The 17986-nt window shown below is 39.6% G+C and overlaps 2 protein-coding genes across 3 annotated transcripts; both read right to left on the reverse strand.

The window, feature by feature from the left end:
• Positions 1-799: 799 nt before the first annotated feature.
• On the reverse strand, positions 800-12322 carry LOC131775217 (uncharacterized). The gene is made up of 14 exons (XM_059091322.2): positions 11427-12322; positions 8155-8986; positions 7535-7600; positions 7217-7285; positions 6618-6686; positions 5959-6156; positions 5467-5583; positions 5037-5117; positions 4749-4832; positions 4429-4551; positions 3621-3668; positions 3334-3408; positions 2390-2481; positions 800-1630 (listed from the first exon to the last, which is right to left on the reverse strand). Exons 1-14 carry the CDS (start codon positions 11512-11514, stop codon positions 1563-1565), a joined length of 2010 nt encoding a protein of 669 aa, XP_058947305.2. The 5' UTR covers positions 11515-12322; the 3' UTR covers positions 800-1562.
• Positions 12323-13659: 1337 nt separating this feature from the next.
• Positions 13660-17983, reverse strand: LOC131775182 (protein FAM133). 2 transcript variants are annotated; one of them, XM_059091271.2, is made up of 8 exons: positions 17912-17975; positions 17780-17842; positions 17535-17627; positions 16532-16627; positions 15572-15600; positions 15150-15221; positions 14531-14629; positions 13660-14154 (listed from the first exon to the last, which is right to left on the reverse strand). In XM_059091271.2, exons 1-8 carry the CDS (start codon positions 17961-17963, stop codon positions 14104-14106), a joined length of 555 nt encoding a protein of 184 aa, XP_058947254.1. In that variant the 5' UTR covers positions 17964-17975; the 3' UTR covers positions 13660-14103. The 2 variants fall into 2 exon arrangements, with proteins under 2 accessions (XP_058947254.1, XP_058947255.1); XM_059091272.2 differs by having other exon boundaries at positions 13661-14154; positions 17780-17839; positions 17912-17983.
• Between the last annotated feature and the right edge of the window lie 3 nt (positions 17984-17986).

A 17986-nucleotide genomic window follows, 5' to 3' on the forward strand; every position in this document is an offset into this window, starting at 1 on the left:
GCGTAGCGTTTCCATATCCTAGGCTCGTAGGATCAACAGGCGGCCCAAGCTCACGTCCTCGAGAAAAAGCCAACGATTAATTCATGAACGCGTCACGCGTTGTGTGACTCGGTGTTAAGTTACGAGAGGAACCGTTGAAAATTTCAACACGTTCTAAGGAATAGTGGGGGAACGAAATATGGTCGATTTACAACGGTAAATATTTCGAATTATGTGCCTGTGTTAGGATGATGTAGTTATCGCCGTTCTTCGAAATTCTCCGTGTAGAGGTTAGCAATAACAGCGGAAACCGGACTCCCCATGGCGGCGCCGTCTTTTTGCTCGTAATCGATCCGTTATACTGGAAGTATGAGGATCTCATTAATCAGTAAAACATTTAAGATAATGGGTTAATTTAGTGTCTCCTTCATCGAATCAAAAGTATAAATTATAATCATAGGATTTAACCTTGGTCATTGTTTGCATTAATTGATCAAGTTTTTTTTTCTGTAATATTTTAATGACCTCGTTTGGAGTGTATAGACATGCCAGAAACCATATCCACCGTCACCTGCGCTGTCGATGGCATTGTGAGACGATTCCGATGCCGGTATTTCGCATCATGTCTTTGTGTTTCACTTAAAGGTGCGTGGTGTGAGTCAGCCTCCGAGAAGGTCGAGGATCAGTCATCGTTGCATCGCGGGGGGTGTTTTGTAGCCGAATGATCACCTTTACTGAACTGCTCAAGTGCGTCTTCCCCAAACTTTATTTCGTCCTAATTTTTTAAAATTGTGGACACGTTAGGTTTGGAGAAAGATTCAAGAATACTAACAGTACTGCTTTTAAGACTTTTATTGAAAAGGTCACCTCTGCACATCAAAAGTTTCACTTGTTGTTTGAATGTGGAGTTTATGGCTAAAAAATGATAGGTAAATAAAAACAATCATATCAAATTACGCCTTCAATCGAATAAGAGCCACCCATCCACGGTCTTCCTTAGACTTAAATAAGCTGCCCGTGCATTTAACGCGACTCATTTATTATATCTCAGTTGGCTTTTAATACATTTTTAACTTGACAGTAGCACCAGAATGTCGACCCGTACTTCAAATTTTATCATCAGTATAATACAGCGTAGTAATAAAAAATATGGTAAAAGCTACCACCGTCTTGAACATTGGAATAATTGACACTTGAGGAAAGCAAAGTTTCTTTCCTTTATGTAAAATTCACCAAACTTTTAAACGAGCTCCTTTTCTCGATTTTCTTTAGAAGAACAAGTTATACCTTAAACGAATTATTAATAGAAAGAGTCAGAGCTCCCTTAAGTTTGTCATCTTTTATGGACTTCAAACTCAAGCGTCATTCGCTAGCGAAGCTGACAACTTCGTCGAATCAAAGAGGTCGAAATGGAAGACCATAGCGCGTGGTGATTTTCACTCAACTGTTGGACGATAAAGTGGTGTCTTGCGCTTTTCAAGTCAGAGGCCAGACCTAAGCGTGCTCTTAAATGGAAAAATTGATTCCGAGACCACTCGTTTGGTTTCAGAACCTTGAAACAGACATCTAATCCACGTCATCAACTAGGTTTCTGTTTCTTTTGTAATGGAATCCTGTGACGTGGAAGGGTTGCGCATCATCCCGACGAACTCTAAAAAATAAGTAACAAAGTGTCAAAACTGAGGATTAAATTTTTATACTTTTGCAACTAACATAATGCGTTAATTTAATGGTCCAATCTAGCGGGAAAGCAAAGTACTTCCGGACTTTTTACTAGCTATCTGTTGACACTGACAGCTTCATACTACGCAAACCGACTCTGTAGAATAAAGGGTCTTGGGAGAAAAACTTTAAAATATAAATATTTTTGTTTATTTATTTGTTGGTAATTAAGCGACAAATTACACAATTTGACTCCCCCCTCCCCCCTCCCCCCCGCCCTTCAACTTATGTTTCCGAGAGTGGCCAAGAATTTCTCAAACAACTTGCAATAGATTTCAAGCAACAACTTTATTCGAGGAGGGAAATAATGGAATTAGGTCATTCTGTAATTCATGGGGTCTTGGAACTTGGAAAATTGTATGCAATTTCCTTTCCTTATTTACTCATTTATTCATTACAGAGTCATGCAGGTCTGGTTTAAAAATCAAATTCCTTTGAAAGACTAAAAGATCCACCAGAATCTGGCCGCCATGTTAGTAGGTCGAGAGTAGCGAGAACTCATATCTGAGAGAAAAAAGCTGAAGGTTCAGAGGTAATTTTGCCGATTTCTTTCGAAATCTCTCGCGCGCGTCCTCTCACACGCTCGTTCCGTAACACCTTCGCGTGGCTTCTTCTGCGCGTCACGTTCCGCAAGCACGAGTGCTTGATTATATCTAATGTGGAGTATCAAAACTGATTCTTCACTTGCCTTCTGGAACATCCAACACGGTTTCTGGACCCAGGCCACTTAGCCCTTCGTCGCCATAACTTTTCCTTAAAATGTCTCCTATGTGACTCGCACTGAAAGAAATCGGAAATGAAAATTATTTGAAGAAAACGGTTTTTCTGTGATCCAAGGTGAGTTATTTTCTATAAAGAAAAAGCTGCGGGCACCGTTTTTGCACAAGTAAGGCATTGTGCTGCTAACTCTAGTTTCTTTAGAGAGAGTTTAACACCGTCACTTTTGTTTACGGCAAAAAGTTAGGAATTCTAATCGTAGTCTGACAGAGATGAAGCGGTCTACTGGCTGGCGCGTTAGACTCCAAGTCGAAAACGCTCAGTTCAAACCCCAGCCAGAACCACCGTGATGTGTTCTTTGGCGGAACACTTATTTGATCAACCAAATCTATGAATAGATAATGAAAAACTGTTCGAGAGCCTAATTAAATGATTTGGGAGTAACCCTTGACTGACTAGTAACCCATTTCAGAGGGATGGCAATACCTACAATCACATTATGCTTGAGAAACTGCGGAAAGTTTCGGAAGGATGGCAAGGCATTTGAAAGGCTGAATTCCCGTTTGTTGAATCCGTTTTTAACTTTCGCTTTTTGATTGGTTTCCATTGTTTGGATGACCACAATTATGGCAGGCCGTTGTACCGTAAAATGGGGAGGTATTTTCGACAAATGCTCAGTTTAGGTCTTTAGCGCCTCTCTATGTTGCCAGATTTGTCGCTTAGCGGTAAGTCTGTAGATATCTCTTATTGTTCTTGATCAACACCACATGACAACAGTGTGATACAAAATTTGAGTAAATATCTTCGCAAGGCAATATAGTAATAGATCGATTAACTTTCTGTTATGAAACTTTTTAATGAAAAACAGTGACCCCGGGGAGTATGACAGGATGCTCGGTGTAGAGGGAAACCTACCAGCTGTATGGCGGCTCATCTAGGTCTGAATCCTTATCTAAATTTAGAAGAAAGTCTTCTAGATCAGGAAATATTCTGCGAATAAATAAAACCACAGATTTTTTTAAATTCTAGACACCAGCCAAATATAAGTTTTGTCAAAACTAAACCGTAAAACCAATTTGTCATCAGAATGACTAGAAGCTCAAATATGTGCACAATTGCTAAAATTGCGTTTATTAGTTGAACATAAATTTTAAAGATTTTAATCTTTTTTCTCTCTCTCTTTTTTTTTTTTTGAGACTTACAGGCTTCTATCTGGAATGTCCTCTGATGAAGAGTCCGTGTAATTTTCACTATCATAGAATAGAACAAAACACACTTTAGCTTGCAAAATGACATCTTGTACCGCTCAGATGAGCCGCACTGACCTATGAGGAACTGAAAACTCATCAGGCACCATAATTGTGACTATATAACTTAGTACATACTCTCGTCAACTCACTTATTATCATGAATGAAAGTGATCCTCGCAGTAATGTGCACTACTTAGGCAGTAGTGAAAATAAGGCCTGAAAAAAATTCAGGCCTGTACGGCATTTGAACCCATGACCTCTGCGATACTGGTGCAGCGCTCTACCAACTGAGCTAACAAGCCAACTGGGAGCTGGTCATGATGTTGGTTCCAAATAAACCCGTGAAGTGATGAAATAAACGGTTAAGAATATATGAAAGTCATATATTTGAACTGCGGATAAAGACGTGAATGAAAGTGATCCTCGCAGTAATGTGCACTACTTAGGCATTTCATTCACGTCTTTATCCGCAGTTCAAATATATGACTTTCATATATTCTTAACCTTTCACTTATTATCAGTAACGGATATTGAACACTAGTTGAGGGCCACACTCACAAAAATTTTAGAAAGCTAAATTTTCGTTTGTACCTCCGCTAGGCTTTGACTTTGAGTGGTATAGAAATAGGGTGGGTAAAAGGGATGAGGGAATGTCAATGGAACCTCCCTTAGACTCGCCAGTGACGAAGCACGTCACAAAGCGTTATAGTTTCTCTACAGTTTTCTTGCGCTGGAAGCTAGATAAGCGGAAGAAACTCACCCAAAGTCGTTCCAACGCGGCCCACTACTGTCTTCATTTTCGTGGTATGCACCTTGGTCCGGCATCGCCGCCTGCAAGTCCGGTGATTCCTCCACGAGCACAGGGTCCTCATCCTTATGAAAACTGCGTGATGCGCCAGTGATAGAGGGTGGATGACAATAGAATAGAAATGGGCCCGTGAGATGTACACGTATATGTCAAACTTATTTTCTTTCATGCAAACTATCAAAAACGAAATACAGCATCACTTTTGGTGAACCTTTTGGTTTTTTTTTTCGAATGGAAGAGGATATGCTTTACTGTGATTTCAAAGTTTCTACCTGGAAGTTCTAGAAGGCGAATCCACTGCAAAGTCTGTATCTTCACTCGGCTGCCTAACAAGAATAGCTGGGATCGGTAATCTCCTGCAAAGAGACAATTTTAAAATTAGGTCACTTGTATGATATGCTAAGAAGGAAAAGAAGGAGATGATGTAACCTCGTCAACCATAAGAGTTGACGAGGTTACGAGAGTTTCCGAGACCAACCTGCTCGGAGCGTAACGAAGCAAAATCAATTAAAAATCGCTGCAAAGCTTAAAGTCGGCGACTGGAAATTAAACTTTTTTACCTTGCAGGTTTCACAGTATCGTCTGTTTCTTCTTTGCTATTGTCATCATCTTCCTCTGGTTCGTCGTGAATTTCTTCAATTCTGAACAAAAAAGAAAAAAGAAAAGGGAATTATCACTTCTCTCAGATCCTCAAAGCTGAATGGTCGTATATTTGCATAATTTTCCAGACGGTAGAAATACAAATACCCAGGTATCTAACGCGCAAGCTTTATCAAGAAATGAGGTACCGCATAGCCAGATTCCATAACAGAATAGCGGATTTTGCTGGAATAAAGCGGGCAACTCCGAAAGAGCATGTTTGACCCAGGGAGCCAATCAGATCACAGGATTGACTTCATCTAGCCTGACCAAGCCAGCAATAATTATGACGAAGACTGGCTGACGACCTATGGTAAGTATTCCCCTGAAATGTGGTAAATTGCCACTTACTGTTCGGGTGAAATGGTCTCGTGCTGAACCAACGGATGTCCTGCTTCTTCATCGATGAATGATACTCGCTTGGAAGCTCTTTTGGACGGGGAACCAGAACCCTTGGTCTGACTTTCACTGTAAAGCAAAAATACAAAGCAAAATATAGTATGATAAAATGAAATGATATATAAATTGTGAATAAAAATTGATTAAGAAAGACTCGCAGGCAACGAGATATTAGTCTTTCTGCTGACAATGCTTTTACAATTAAAAAACGTCTTTGGATCGAGTTGCGTAAAAGTAGAGGCAACAATAAAGAAAGCAGAAGCAATCAATGCGATCCCGCGAAGAAAAAAAACGCAAACTTCTTGAAGCTCAGGAAACAAGAGTATTTAAGTCGCGATCATTTCAGTTTTGCACCTTATTGGTCGAGAGCGCGGTGTGAGTTTTCTAGACCTGATCACTGAGCACAGTGAAGCAAAAGCATAACTAGTTTATGTCAATTGTTACCTTTCTTTTCCCTCCCCAAACATATTAACCAAAGCATCCCTCAGCAACAGAGAGGCTGGGCGAGAACTGGGTCTCGAACCACCTCCAGTGGTAGCCACGCCCGGTGACAGGTACGGGCCTTTGCCAGTCGACGACTTTGTCAGAGGCACAGTCTCCTCCGCGTACGAGGATGGACGGGAGGGCCTAGGAGTTCGTACGCTGAAATGGGAATGTAATGAGTGTCAATGTTTTGGTCGCTCTCAGGCTAGAGGAAACCTGTTTTGGTTAAAAATAAATAAATTTTGCGAAGCATGACAACTATTGTGGAGGTAAACAGTCGTTTCGCCTTCGAGTCAATTAGCCAACGATAAATTTGCTAACGGTTTAGGTCGGATCGCCATTCTAGAGAGCTGTGATTCCTCACTGTATGTAAAGGTTCCTTCCGGGGAAAGCTCCCTTAATGTATGGAATTTAATTTCAGTACTCGTCCAGCACAAAGTACTCAAGTGAAATGTCCGGTGAAAACTTTCAGTCCCGGTTGTTTGAAAGCTGGACTGACAAGTTTGAGCAGTGGGCTTCGCATTCACTTTTCTAGCACTTTTAAAACGTTATATTTGCCACAAATAAGCGGACCCCTGCTGACGTGTACAGTTTGAGAAAAAATAAGGCCGTTTGTTTACCCTTCTGCTAACTCCAGAAGTCTTCCCGCAAACGATATTTTCTTATATCCTCCAACCATGGGACTGGGTCTGCAGAGTAAATGAAAAGAAACTATGAGTTGATATCAGATCTGAATATGAGTACGTCCTTTTTTATTTCCGTTTTCAAGAAAGGATTTATTAAGGTGATTATTCTTTGGATCCCTATGCTTTGACTGGAAAATTTTATTTATTATTTTTAGTGAAATGGGTAACTCGTGGACGATCAAGGAGATGTTTGCATTTGCACGACATATCCATGAGGACACGTACCGTAAAGCCTCAGATTTTTCCGCCAGGGAAGTCAGTGTCAGGCGTCATACACGTGACCTTGGATGGAGGTGGAGCACTCAACGGGTATGCGTCCAGGGTCCTACGTATTCTTGGGAGGAGGGGGAGGGGGGGTATGACAGGTTTACAGTTACAGAGCCCTTATTAGCCTAAACTGTTATTAGTGTTCGGTTAGTTAAGTCTTAATCAGTTCTCCGCTGTATTTGAAACACTTTAGAAAAAAATGTGATCAGAAGTGAGGTGTTTTTCGATAGCCTCGTAATTCAACTCCAGGTATGTTTGTGACTTACCTTCCTGCATTAGGGTTAGAAGACTGGCCTTTCCAGGTCTTTGTCATCTCATTATAGAGATTACCTTTACTGCAACAGAAAAGAGAACTTTGTTCAGAGCAAAAACACTTTCCACTCTTCCGGTCAGTAACCTGATAAACCGAAACCGAGTGAGAATTGACCACTCGCGTTTCTCCGCGCATGAGGTTGTTCACATGCTTTTTATTAACTTGGAGTTCTCATTGTATGATTACCGCTCTCAAATGAAAAGTTTTTTATGAAGGAGCCTTCGCTGGTTGAGTCCCACTCAGTATTTAAAAATAGTAGCGTCAGTGTTACCTAATGTTGTGCATCGTTCTCTTCTGCCGCTTTTTGGCTGCACTTTTCTTTGCGTAGGATTCATACCTTAAAAAAATGACACAAACATGTGATCACGCTGAAAATTAAGGATGGCATTATATCGTGGTATAGAAAACTTATTAAAGTTCGTTTATCAGTGTTCGAAAAATCGAGAAATGAAAGAAATTTCGTTGAAAAGTTAAGCCCTTTTGTTGTTGAAACCCTGTCGCACAACTTCTTCTGGAAAAATGTTAATTCAATTTCAGTTAATTACAATCAAAGTATAAACCTTTTTACTGTGCTCTTTTGAACGACATTAGACTGGCTGAAAGTACGGAAAAGATTCTTGTCATCAGTTACTCTAGTACAATAGCCCCAAAATTCCAAACGAATGCCCTCCCTCCGGACCGTAGTACTATATTACCAAAGCTTTCCTCAGATTTCACGGCATGAATTAGCAAGGATCAAAGGTTTTCCCCTTGGACCGCAGAATACAAGTTCATTGTGGATTACCCCTCAGTATTTCATTTTGTTTCCCTGATAAATATTCAGAAGTGAACGCGAACTTATAGTTATCTCGACCGACATGTTGACCCTACTAGTGATCAAGCACAACTGACCTGTTGTGCTCTTCCGAGTTAAACTTGTAATTCCACCAAGCAATACCAGCGACAACAATGACAAATATCATCACAACAGGTACAGATGGTCCAAGGACTATAATGTCTGGGACTTTCTCTTCGACTACCTTCTGTTCCTTAGCCAAAACGGTATGAACCGGTGTTGTCCAAGCACTCCCCGCTCCAGTTGAACTGACTGGCAATGTTCTTCTGGGTAACGGAGTCTGAACACCAGTGAGTTCTGTCGGTATTCGTGTTTCTGGTGTAACTTGCAAAACAATTTCCGATGAAGAGTTTATCGGCGCTTTGCTTGTAAATGTGGGCAAAGGAATACTGAAACTCGACACGTTTAGATTTGAAGACGAGCCAGATGTTGTTGTGACAACGGTTTGATTAACAGATGCTCCAGATACGCCCATCGTTGGAGCAGGTGCTAGTGTATGAAGGGTTTTATAATGAAGTTCGAACCCAGTCTCTTCGCCAGTTGAGTCAGAAACGAATCGAATTCTGACCCCAGACATCAAATAAAGAATCTTGTCCGGAGGGCGATTACCGTCACAATATTTCGTGTTGAATCCTGCATTACTAGACGCAGAGCCAAGTTCGCTTATTTGGACAAAGTCACAATTGCATTTAATCCCTCCACACTGCTTGGAACTTGATTGGATGTTAAACGATGAAAACCGTAAAGAAACATTCGCTTTTTCCGGGGGCGTTATAATCCATGTGCAGGAAGAGTTGGCTGGATATGGTCCCCGAAAATTTGGACTTGTTATGGTTCCTTCATCGTCGATAAGTAGCTCTATGCTCTGACAAGCAATTGGTAACGATCCTAGAATTTAGAGAGTTTACTGAGTCACCAACAATGTAAACAATGGACCAGCTGACTCACCAACCACTAACCAACGGATATAAGTCTACCGGACCAACCGAATGACCGACAACCCGACTGACCGACTCACCGATCGACCGACTAACTGAGTGACCAACAAAATGACCAACAACCCGTCCGACCGACGCACCGATCGACTGACCCACCGACTAACCGACTGACCGACCGAATGCCCGGATGACCGACCGACTGACTGACCGGCCGACTGAGCGACCGACAAACCAGCCAACCTGCCGTTGTCAGGCAAACGAGCTTCCACCCCCCCCCCCCCCCCAACCAACATGGCGGGAACTTTCTAAAAACTTACTATGAAGAAATCCTTGTTAGAGGCCATTCTACGCAGTATTTTACCCAGAAAATGTAAAATTATATTGTTGTATCTTATTTTCAGAAGTTTGGAATCAAAATATTTTTTTTGACTTGGAGTCGAATGGAGATACGCATAAATTACGACTTTTAAAAAGTAAGATTCCTCTAGGCAAACTCTTCCAGATAGCCATCAGATTTTTTCTTAATTTGATTTTAATCGGATCCCACAAATTTTAAAACTTTTTTATAGTCACGATTTTCTTAAATCGAAACACAATAGCTTTTTCTATAAATTTTTCAAGTTTTTGTACAATGATGTAACTCTTATCACTGAGCTGCTTGCTGCGATGTAGAATATTAACAAAGCATCAAACCGCAATGAAAGCTTTTGTCATGATTTGTTTGTACACTGTAACTAATTAAGGCGATTTTTTTTCATCTTCTTCCCTGTTGAACATGCCCTTTTCTTTCGTTATGTGTTTGTCACTGTTGCAAATAATTATTTTTGTTTTTTTAATTCTGTTGTTTTTCGTATGTTACTTTTCTGTTATATCTTTTGTTCACTAATGTGTTTCTTGATTCGACGATAGTTTTAACCAGCCGAATTGCGTGACATAACGTTTATAAATAGTAACGAGAACAGCAGGCGATCAGGAGATTTGCCAATGGGGTGAGAGGGGGAACATAGCAATGTATTGTTCGTACCCCGAGGGAAACAAGATTCCAATTCCTGTTTGCCGAATTGCCCCTAATTCTCTCCGCCCCGAAAATATTCGCAGCCAATTTACAATCGGAAACAATAAAAGTTATCCCGGTATATTGTTCATTAAAGAAACTATTAGCTAAAACAATATATACTAAATGTAAATATAAAAATACGGAAAATCGGCCTCATGCACCTGCAAATTTAAACCATACATTACAAGCGACATGCAAGGACCTATATTTTGCGGAAACGGAGTTATATTGTTTGCAAATTTTGCGCAAGTATTTATGATATTGTGTCTTAGAGGAATATATTTCCATATAGGCGATTCAAACTTACGTAGTGATTCAAAATTCTTTTTAAAAACAAAGAAAAAGGGAAAACCGGTTATGCCTTACCGCAAAAGATGTTTACAAACTTGTTTGCAAAAAACATCAACGCGTCGTGAAGCGCATTATATACCTTGTTCAAACAGATTAAAAATGTCACTTTGGACAGGGAAAAAATAAAACGATTTATCCTGCTGACTGCCTAATTCAATATTAAAATTTTCAAAGTATTGTTTTTTTAAGTCCTAAAAAAGCGAGTGAAATATTTACAAAACATCTAGGAAAGAACAATCTCGGATTATGGCGGTAAATTACTTCAATCTGTTTTCGAATTAGCTGTTTTTCCAATCCGAATAAGTTAGTTAATCTAGGCATTGAAGAATAAATCCCTTTATCTGTCGGAAAACGAAGGAGAACTAAATAAAAAACCGACAAAATCTACGCACTTAAAAACAGCCCGAGTTCTTGTTGACTCTAAAATTAGTTTACCGGGAAATCGTGGTTTAGATATCTCTGTCTTAACTTCACTAAGAGAAATCGCGGCAATGTGATCTAATCTCCTACGAATTATCTGCGCGGCTGTTCGTGTTTGATTATCCCGCATAATTCAGGGTAAGTAATATATTTGTGGCGTTTCGATGGAATTAAATAGATATGTCTAACCTACGCAGACAAAAGTTGCTGCGAAAGTTGAATAATCTAATTTTAATGAACAGACCGGGGCCGTCGGTGTTAGGAAAAGTTCAAAGCTTGTGTATTGTGCAAACCCGCCGCCGAGGTCATTACGAATAAACGCTTATCTTATAAGCTTCTTTTCCCAGTTTGCTCCCTCTAAGACAGTTCGGCTAATCCGTAAAAATAACAAGTAAATTCCTAATTATTTGACGGAGGTGAAATACCCTGAATCTTTTTTAGGGATTCGACAAGTTACAGCGGATGTAGAATTTTGAGACGTCCATTTACGCATATCCTTGAAAAAATAAAGTAAGAAACCTCCTAATTCCGCGAGATAATATTAAAAGGAAACGTTACTTACCGGCCTCTCGTGATGTTCTAGGTCTTGCTGTGACCAGCTGAAGCGCATAAGTAAAAGTGGTAAACCATTTAAAACATGTGAACCTCATGTCTATCGCGCAATAGACATCCACTCAGCTTATAAGCTCCGCCGACGCATCAGCTCCAATTTTAAAGGCAATTTTTTGTTATTTAAATGATCAATACTCTCAGAGCGGAAGTCTAGTTTAGTGAACAGCTTGGAAAGAAAATATAACGACGAGAGCTCGAAAGGGCTCACTGTCTTCGTGACAAGCTGTAGTGAAGTGGACCACAACTAGCTCGTAATAAACAGAATGCATGCAATGTTTACGTTTCCGTTGAGTTTCAGCAACTGGACGAAAGATACAGCTCTGATTTTGCGCTTTTCTCCGTATTTGCTCTGTAGAATCATACGAAGACGCATTCCTTCACATCATCTGAGATGAATTTTTACTCTACTCCAACAGCTCTGCTGGAAGCCAACAGATATGCCAAATTCACAATGACCAAACACGAAGGGGTTAAATTAATTCTATGACCATCCTTTGTAACATCGTCAATCTGCGGCTCCCGTCGGGAAACAAACTAAGTGTTCACTTCTTCGTCTTGTAAATATTGAACTGGTGTTTGAAAGGCAATTGTTTACTCAACGCAAAGAACCTTCATCGTGTTATTCGACCGCAAAATCGCGGATGAGTGCCTCGATCGCAGGAGTTTGTTCTGTTGGCCAACACACCAGGCAAAACCGAACAGATAGCAATTTCATTTATCTCCGCAGAACGATTCGAGCGAATCGAAGGCGATCAAACCTCATTGTTTATCATTCTGATCATACTTAGAAGACAAGGCAAGTAATAACTTGATTTAGGCTGTCAAAGTGTGCGCGTTTGTGGCGGATAACAATTAAATATCGTCCAGTCACGCAATCTAACTTCATTGATTTCAAATTCTGTGCAGAAAATCGTTGCAAAAATGGAAAGAATCGGTGGAAACATAAGTTCAGTCAGATCGGCTATATGCTAATAAATACATTTTGATCAAAATATAAGGATATAGAGGGCGAATTGAGCGAGAACGAGGAACATACTATGTCTTAAAATTGTCTAATTGAAGGTGACATCTTACGTACATCCCCAGATAGCGTAATACATTCTTACGCTTTTGTTGTGATAAGAAAAGATTGAATGAAAACTTACTGAAAATGAATTAAGGCCATATTTGTAAGTTTGTGAGTACAGAGAAGAGCGTTGATGCTGTTCATGATTATCGGCAGGGGAAAAAGGGTAGGGGAGGGGTGGCAAGGGAAAGTATCACTAAAAGCCGGGGAGGTCAGGTGGGATATCAGTTAACATGATGCTCGATCAATCCATTCAGCCGCCCATCCCCGGCCGCCGCAGTTGACCTGAACCTTCATACAGTAGCTTTTAGTGCCAACTACTTTTCAAAGACGAGGCATAATGAATTTAAAATAAGGTTCCTGTTTTTCGTTTTTCTTCTCTATTGTGAAAACGGAGTTGTCACCTTAGTTTTCAAAATTCGTTTTTTCTTTCATGTTTTTCGTTTACCTTTTTTGTATGGTACTGAAAAACATAGAACATGCTTCCATTTTCCACTGAGAACTTCTAAACGAAACCATATTCTGTTTTAAAATGACATCATGTAACGAGGAAATCAAGCTTCATTTTTGTGGTTTTTTTTTAGTTTTTTTGCGTTTTTTTTCGGCGAGGCAAGAGGACGCGAGCGTGAGGCGAAAGCATGGCGAGCGCGAGAATCAAGAGAAGACACGAGCAAAAGGAGAAGCGGAAGAGAGACCGAGAAGGCTTGGAAGCCACTCCGTCGGTTCCGTCGGTTTAATATTTTAGAAAACGCTGAGAACCTTGTGATGCACCTCTTTAGAGTGAAGACGAGAAATTTTTTTTTTAAGAGACATGGTACCATGGTACAAATCCGGTGAAATCAGTAAGCATGTAAAGGAGAAGGAAAAAGCTAAATAAAAGATATGAAGTAATCCAATTCCCCTTTCTTTCCAGCGCGGAGAATTGAAATGCCGTTTTTCTAGAGATAAAAAAAACCCTTATATTGGGAATGAAATTTTAACATCTGGTTTTATAAAGCAAACAAAAACTAAATTTATGTCACTAGAACAAGGCACTGAAAATGGTTTGGCTCCTACTACCTGCAAGGAAAACGGATTGGAATCCAAAGGGTTTCTACAAATAATGCCGACTCTTTCAAGTTATAAACAAGTTTATTCATTAAAAGAACGTTTTACGTTTTTATAAATGTATACATACATCTTATGAAAAGCGAGATTTACAGGAGAAACAAATAAAATTCAGATCAGAATCTTCACATTGATCGGATCATGGCTGTTTGCCATGAAGTGCTTGAATCGTCCTATTTTTTCTTTAAGAGTCCACATTTCTTTCATTCGCCAACTCTTGGTGAGTTTTCCTTTCCCGTTTTGCCAGGTTCAGGATATAACAACATGTGGTACGGAGAATGAAAAAAATTACTCGACTTCTTTTCCCTCCACGTGCACATACTTTATAACTTGATGGACCCTGATACTGCCTTCTCCCGATTCCAGGAAACCATTCGCCATTCTTCACCCTCTTGTCTACCAACCAGTCGTGTCAGTATTTAGTTAACAGACCCGATAAGCTTCTCTGAAAATCCTATAAGGTCTGATTCAAGAAGTGCAGTAGCTGTTTTCGGTTCTTGTCTCGCTAGAAAAAACATGGAAAGTAACTTTAACCGCAAAGTAATGTAACAAAGGACAGAGGGGCTGGAACATGAAATTTAAGGCGAATCACTACAGCTGACACGTCAGTGTGATAAATTTCTGCGAAAAACAAGCCCTGGAAAAAATTGTTTCCTTACATTTTTAGCCGCGATGATTCGCTCGAACTTGAACCCGACGTTCGGAAACGGCGAATTTAATAATCTATTGGTAAAACTTTACAAACTCGAACAGAAAAAAATGAAACACCTGACAAAATTACACTCCCCTCCCAAAAAATTTTTAAGCATCACATTACATATCATTATGGAGGTACTGATTAATAACAGAATTTCTCACTTTTGCACTCAGTCTTTGTTTACCTCCTTGTCCTTGCTTGATTTTTTAACTTTGAGTTTGATCTTCTTGCCTGTCACGGCGCTTCTCAGTGCCTCTTCTTTCCGTTTTCGTTCTTTCATGAACTGAAAAAAGATTTCATAAAATGATTCATGCAACTGAGTTCGACGTAAGTAATCGTAGTGCGCACCGTAAATACAGCAAATTAAGCTTGCGAGGTGTCTCACAAGCCTTCTTTCAACCACTGAAGAAGCCCGTTTTCTGATAGGAGGTGCCCTCTCTGTTTGATCCCGACTTCAGACTCTCGTTCTTCAGTCTTGCTCGAGATCACCTGGGCCAGTCGCGTCAAAGGCAGAAAGCCCGATTTATGACCAACCAGAGGCCAGTTACAAACTGTTGAAGAGGGCCAAGTTTTTAAAGAAACTGCGGTGCTGCGTGGGGGAGAGGGGGGAAGGGGTTATAACGAGATAATTTGGTTGATAATGTAAATTTGCCAAAGTAAAGAGTTTCTAAAGCTGAAGTTTCGAGCGTTTGCCCTTCGTCTTTCGCTCTGACGAGGGCTAACGCTAACATTGCCTACTTTCACCATCAACTTAGTTTAAAAAACCAAATTAAACAATTAAAGGGTTTCTCAGCGCTACAAACCTTTGAAAGTTGAACAGGGCCAGAAGCTTCATCTGTTTCCCTCTTCTTGCTCTTCCTCTTTCTTTTCTTCTCCTGATGGAGATAGAGAAAAACCTTTGCATTTACGACAGAAAAGTTGGCTCTCTGTCACATTAAAATGGCCAGCAAACCCACTCTCAAATTGCAACTACTGAAGATGTGCATTGTCATAGACAACTTTGCCATGAACAGGGTTTTCATCAAGAGATGTAGACGTAGGAAAACAGAAAAAGGAAATAGATAATTTTCTCCATTTCTTAATAAAACATTGCTTCAGCCTTCTAAATCTAAGTGGAGAATTCTGAGTATTGGCAGAGGCATTTTCGTCAATGCCTGATCAATACCCTAAATAAGATATCTAATTATTAATATTAAATTAATATTTAAGATCCATGCCATGTTACCTTTCTCTTCTTCCTTTTTGTCCTTTCCTCTGAAAAGTCAAGAAATGACAGCTCAAATTAATTCTCTCAGATGTTATAGACCTCCAGGAAAACAGATGGAGTAAACAGTAGAACCCCACTGACTCAAACTTAATTAACTTTAACCCCCCTGTAACTCAACCAAGATCTGATTTGCCTTGATCCCAGTTTTTCTGTCATCTACTATCAGCTAACTCACACCCCCACTTTCTTGAACCATGTTTTGTTTCTCTTGGGAGTTTGAGTTAGCAGGGTTTTACTGTACAGGCAAATAAACAGTAGAAATAGTTAACAGCAAATAATTTCTTTGTACAAGTTTGGTAGAGCAAGGCTTTGCTATTAGGATGAAAGCCTGAGTGGACAATAACTCAGTGAGTACGAACAAATTTATCCCCCAAATAAAATACTGTTAGCTGGTCCTTTTTCTCCACCATCTGTTTAGGATAGACTGCAATAAGCTGTAAGTGAGCAATGTTGTTAGAATGTTTTCCCACAGTATCACACCTACAAGTTTAATTTTTATTTTCAGTTTCTGTAAGTACTATTCCTTGAATAAACACTCACTCTCTAATAAGCACCCTACCCAATAAGTGCCCACCCCGTTGGCCATGATGTCAAACAAGTGCCCCTCAGCAATACCCCACCCATCTGTTCCCTCACTTCTGTAAATAGTAGAGATAAAAGGAAACCCTGTTTCTATTGCCAAGTTATATTTATACCTTTTTACGCAACAACTACAGTGGAATCAGAACAGGATAATATGTTCTTTTCCAATACAGTTATTTCTATCTCCATGAACTTGCAGAGTTACCTGCTCTTTAAATTTCTGTCCTATTGCTATGCTAACAAAATAAGCCTGACCCTTGATTAAGCACCCTCCTTCCAATATAAGCCCTGTTGCTTATTTGAGGAAATACAACATACCAACATTTCAATACTTACCTGAGGAATCTGATTCAGAGGCACTTGAGGAGCTGCTGCCAGTTTTGCTGGATGAACTGCTTTTTGCATATTTCCTTCTTTTCTTCTGTTTTTCTGCTAGCATGGTCAGTGTACAAGAAGACATCAATAAGCAACATTAACAAAACAATTCCCATAAAACTGCACTGTTGTTGAAAAAAATGATTTACAACATCAATCCCAAGACAAAATCCTGATGAAAGTGTAGTCTCTGTTCTTTCCTATCTCAAGACATATTGCATACTACTTCTAAGTATTGAGCACTGTACTATGGAAACACAGACTTCCTATAAATATATTATTATATATATATATATGCAGTTAGTTATATATATATATATATATATATATATGCATGTAATAATGAAAAAAAGATTACAAAAAATGTAGTCATGTAGTAGTGTTGTTCTGTCAGTGTTATAAATATCATCAGTATCATTAATACACATGCCTCTGTAATAGAAGTTTTCATCAAAGTAAGTATCTTTTCTATCAAACATCTAAATATAAGTGTTCTCTCTTTCAGGGTTGCTACTTCACAATTTTTCAGTTTTTTTAGGCAAGCTGTTTTGTGTGTGCAAAAGCACAGGGTGGTGAAGCTGGTAGAGGTTCAGGACAGAGGCTTTTGGCTTTGCTGCTCATTGTTTAGTGCACACAGTATGAAAGCGCCAGTTCTGCTAGCTATGCATTTATAAGTGAATCAATTGTCAAATTTTGTACCAGAGGGACATTATGATAACACACTCTACTTAACACCAAAATTAGTTTCTCTATTTTCACAGGGTGTTTATCAGGCATTGGGATTTAAGAATTCTGCGGCTGAATTTTGATGCTCTAAACAATTTTTGCTCAAGACGCAGATAAAACCTAACCTGTTGCTGTGAAGTGACCCCTGGTGCTAAATTTCTTGATGAAAACCCTGTATCTCATAAAATGATTAACGGAGAACGCATTACACACAGATTCGTATTTCTAGATACAGTACCTTGCGACGGCGACCTGTTTCTACTTGAAGAACTCGATGAAGAAGAATTTTCTCTTGACTGATTCTTATGCTTCCTTTTAGATTTTTTCTTCGCTGTAGAATATTGAGAGATGGTTGGGATGAAATTATCCTATAACTAAGAAAATGAAAACTACGCAAGCTCACCTTAGGCTTGTAAATATATATCTTTTTTTAATTAATCACTGGATCAGCCTTAACTGACAGAACATTTGACAGATACGTACGTCGACTGCGTGAAATCTCTCTTTCCTCTTGATATTTTCTCGATGAATCTTTCTTCTTTTCTGCTGACAGACAATAACACATAAGCCTATAGGAAGAATGTCATTCAATTATACAAGAAATACAATGCTCACCTTCCCGCTCCGGTCGCCCTTCTTTGTCCGCCATTTTGAATGCGAGCCGCATCGATGACAGCGGTTATCCCTCTA

The sequence above is a fragment of the Pocillopora verrucosa genome, chromosome 7, assembly GCF_036669915.1.
Source record: "Pocillopora verrucosa isolate sample1 chromosome 7, ASM3666991v2, whole genome shotgun sequence".
NCBI lineage: Eukaryota > Metazoa > Cnidaria > Anthozoa > Scleractinia > Pocilloporidae > Pocillopora > Pocillopora verrucosa.

Bases quoted from the DNA above. Each gene is read 5' to 3' on its own strand.
- LOC131775217 (XM_059091322.2), bottom strand. From the start codon at position 11,514: ATGAGGTTCACATGTTTTAAATGGTTTACCACTTTTACTTATGCGCTT. The intron at 3,409-3,620 runs GTAAGTCTCAAA...ATTTATTCGCAG, and splicing joins GACATTCCAGATAGAAGCCT to AATATTTCCTGATCTAGAAG. The intron at 2,482-3,333 runs GTAGGTTTCCCT...GATTTCTTTCAG, and splicing joins GATGAGCCGCCATACAGCTG to TGCGAGTCACATAGGAGACA.
- LOC131775182 (XM_059091271.2), bottom strand. From the start codon at position 17,963: ATGCGGCTCGCATTCAAAATGGCGGACAAAGAAGGGCGACCGGAGCGG. The intron at 17,628-17,779 runs GTACGTATCTGT...AATATTCTACAG, and splicing joins AGAGATTTCACGCAGTCGAC to CGAAGAAAAAATCTAAAAGG. The intron at 15,222-15,571 runs GTAACATGGCAT...TATCTCCATCAG, and splicing joins CAAAAAGGAAGAAGAGAAAG to GAGAAGAAAAGAAAGAGGAA.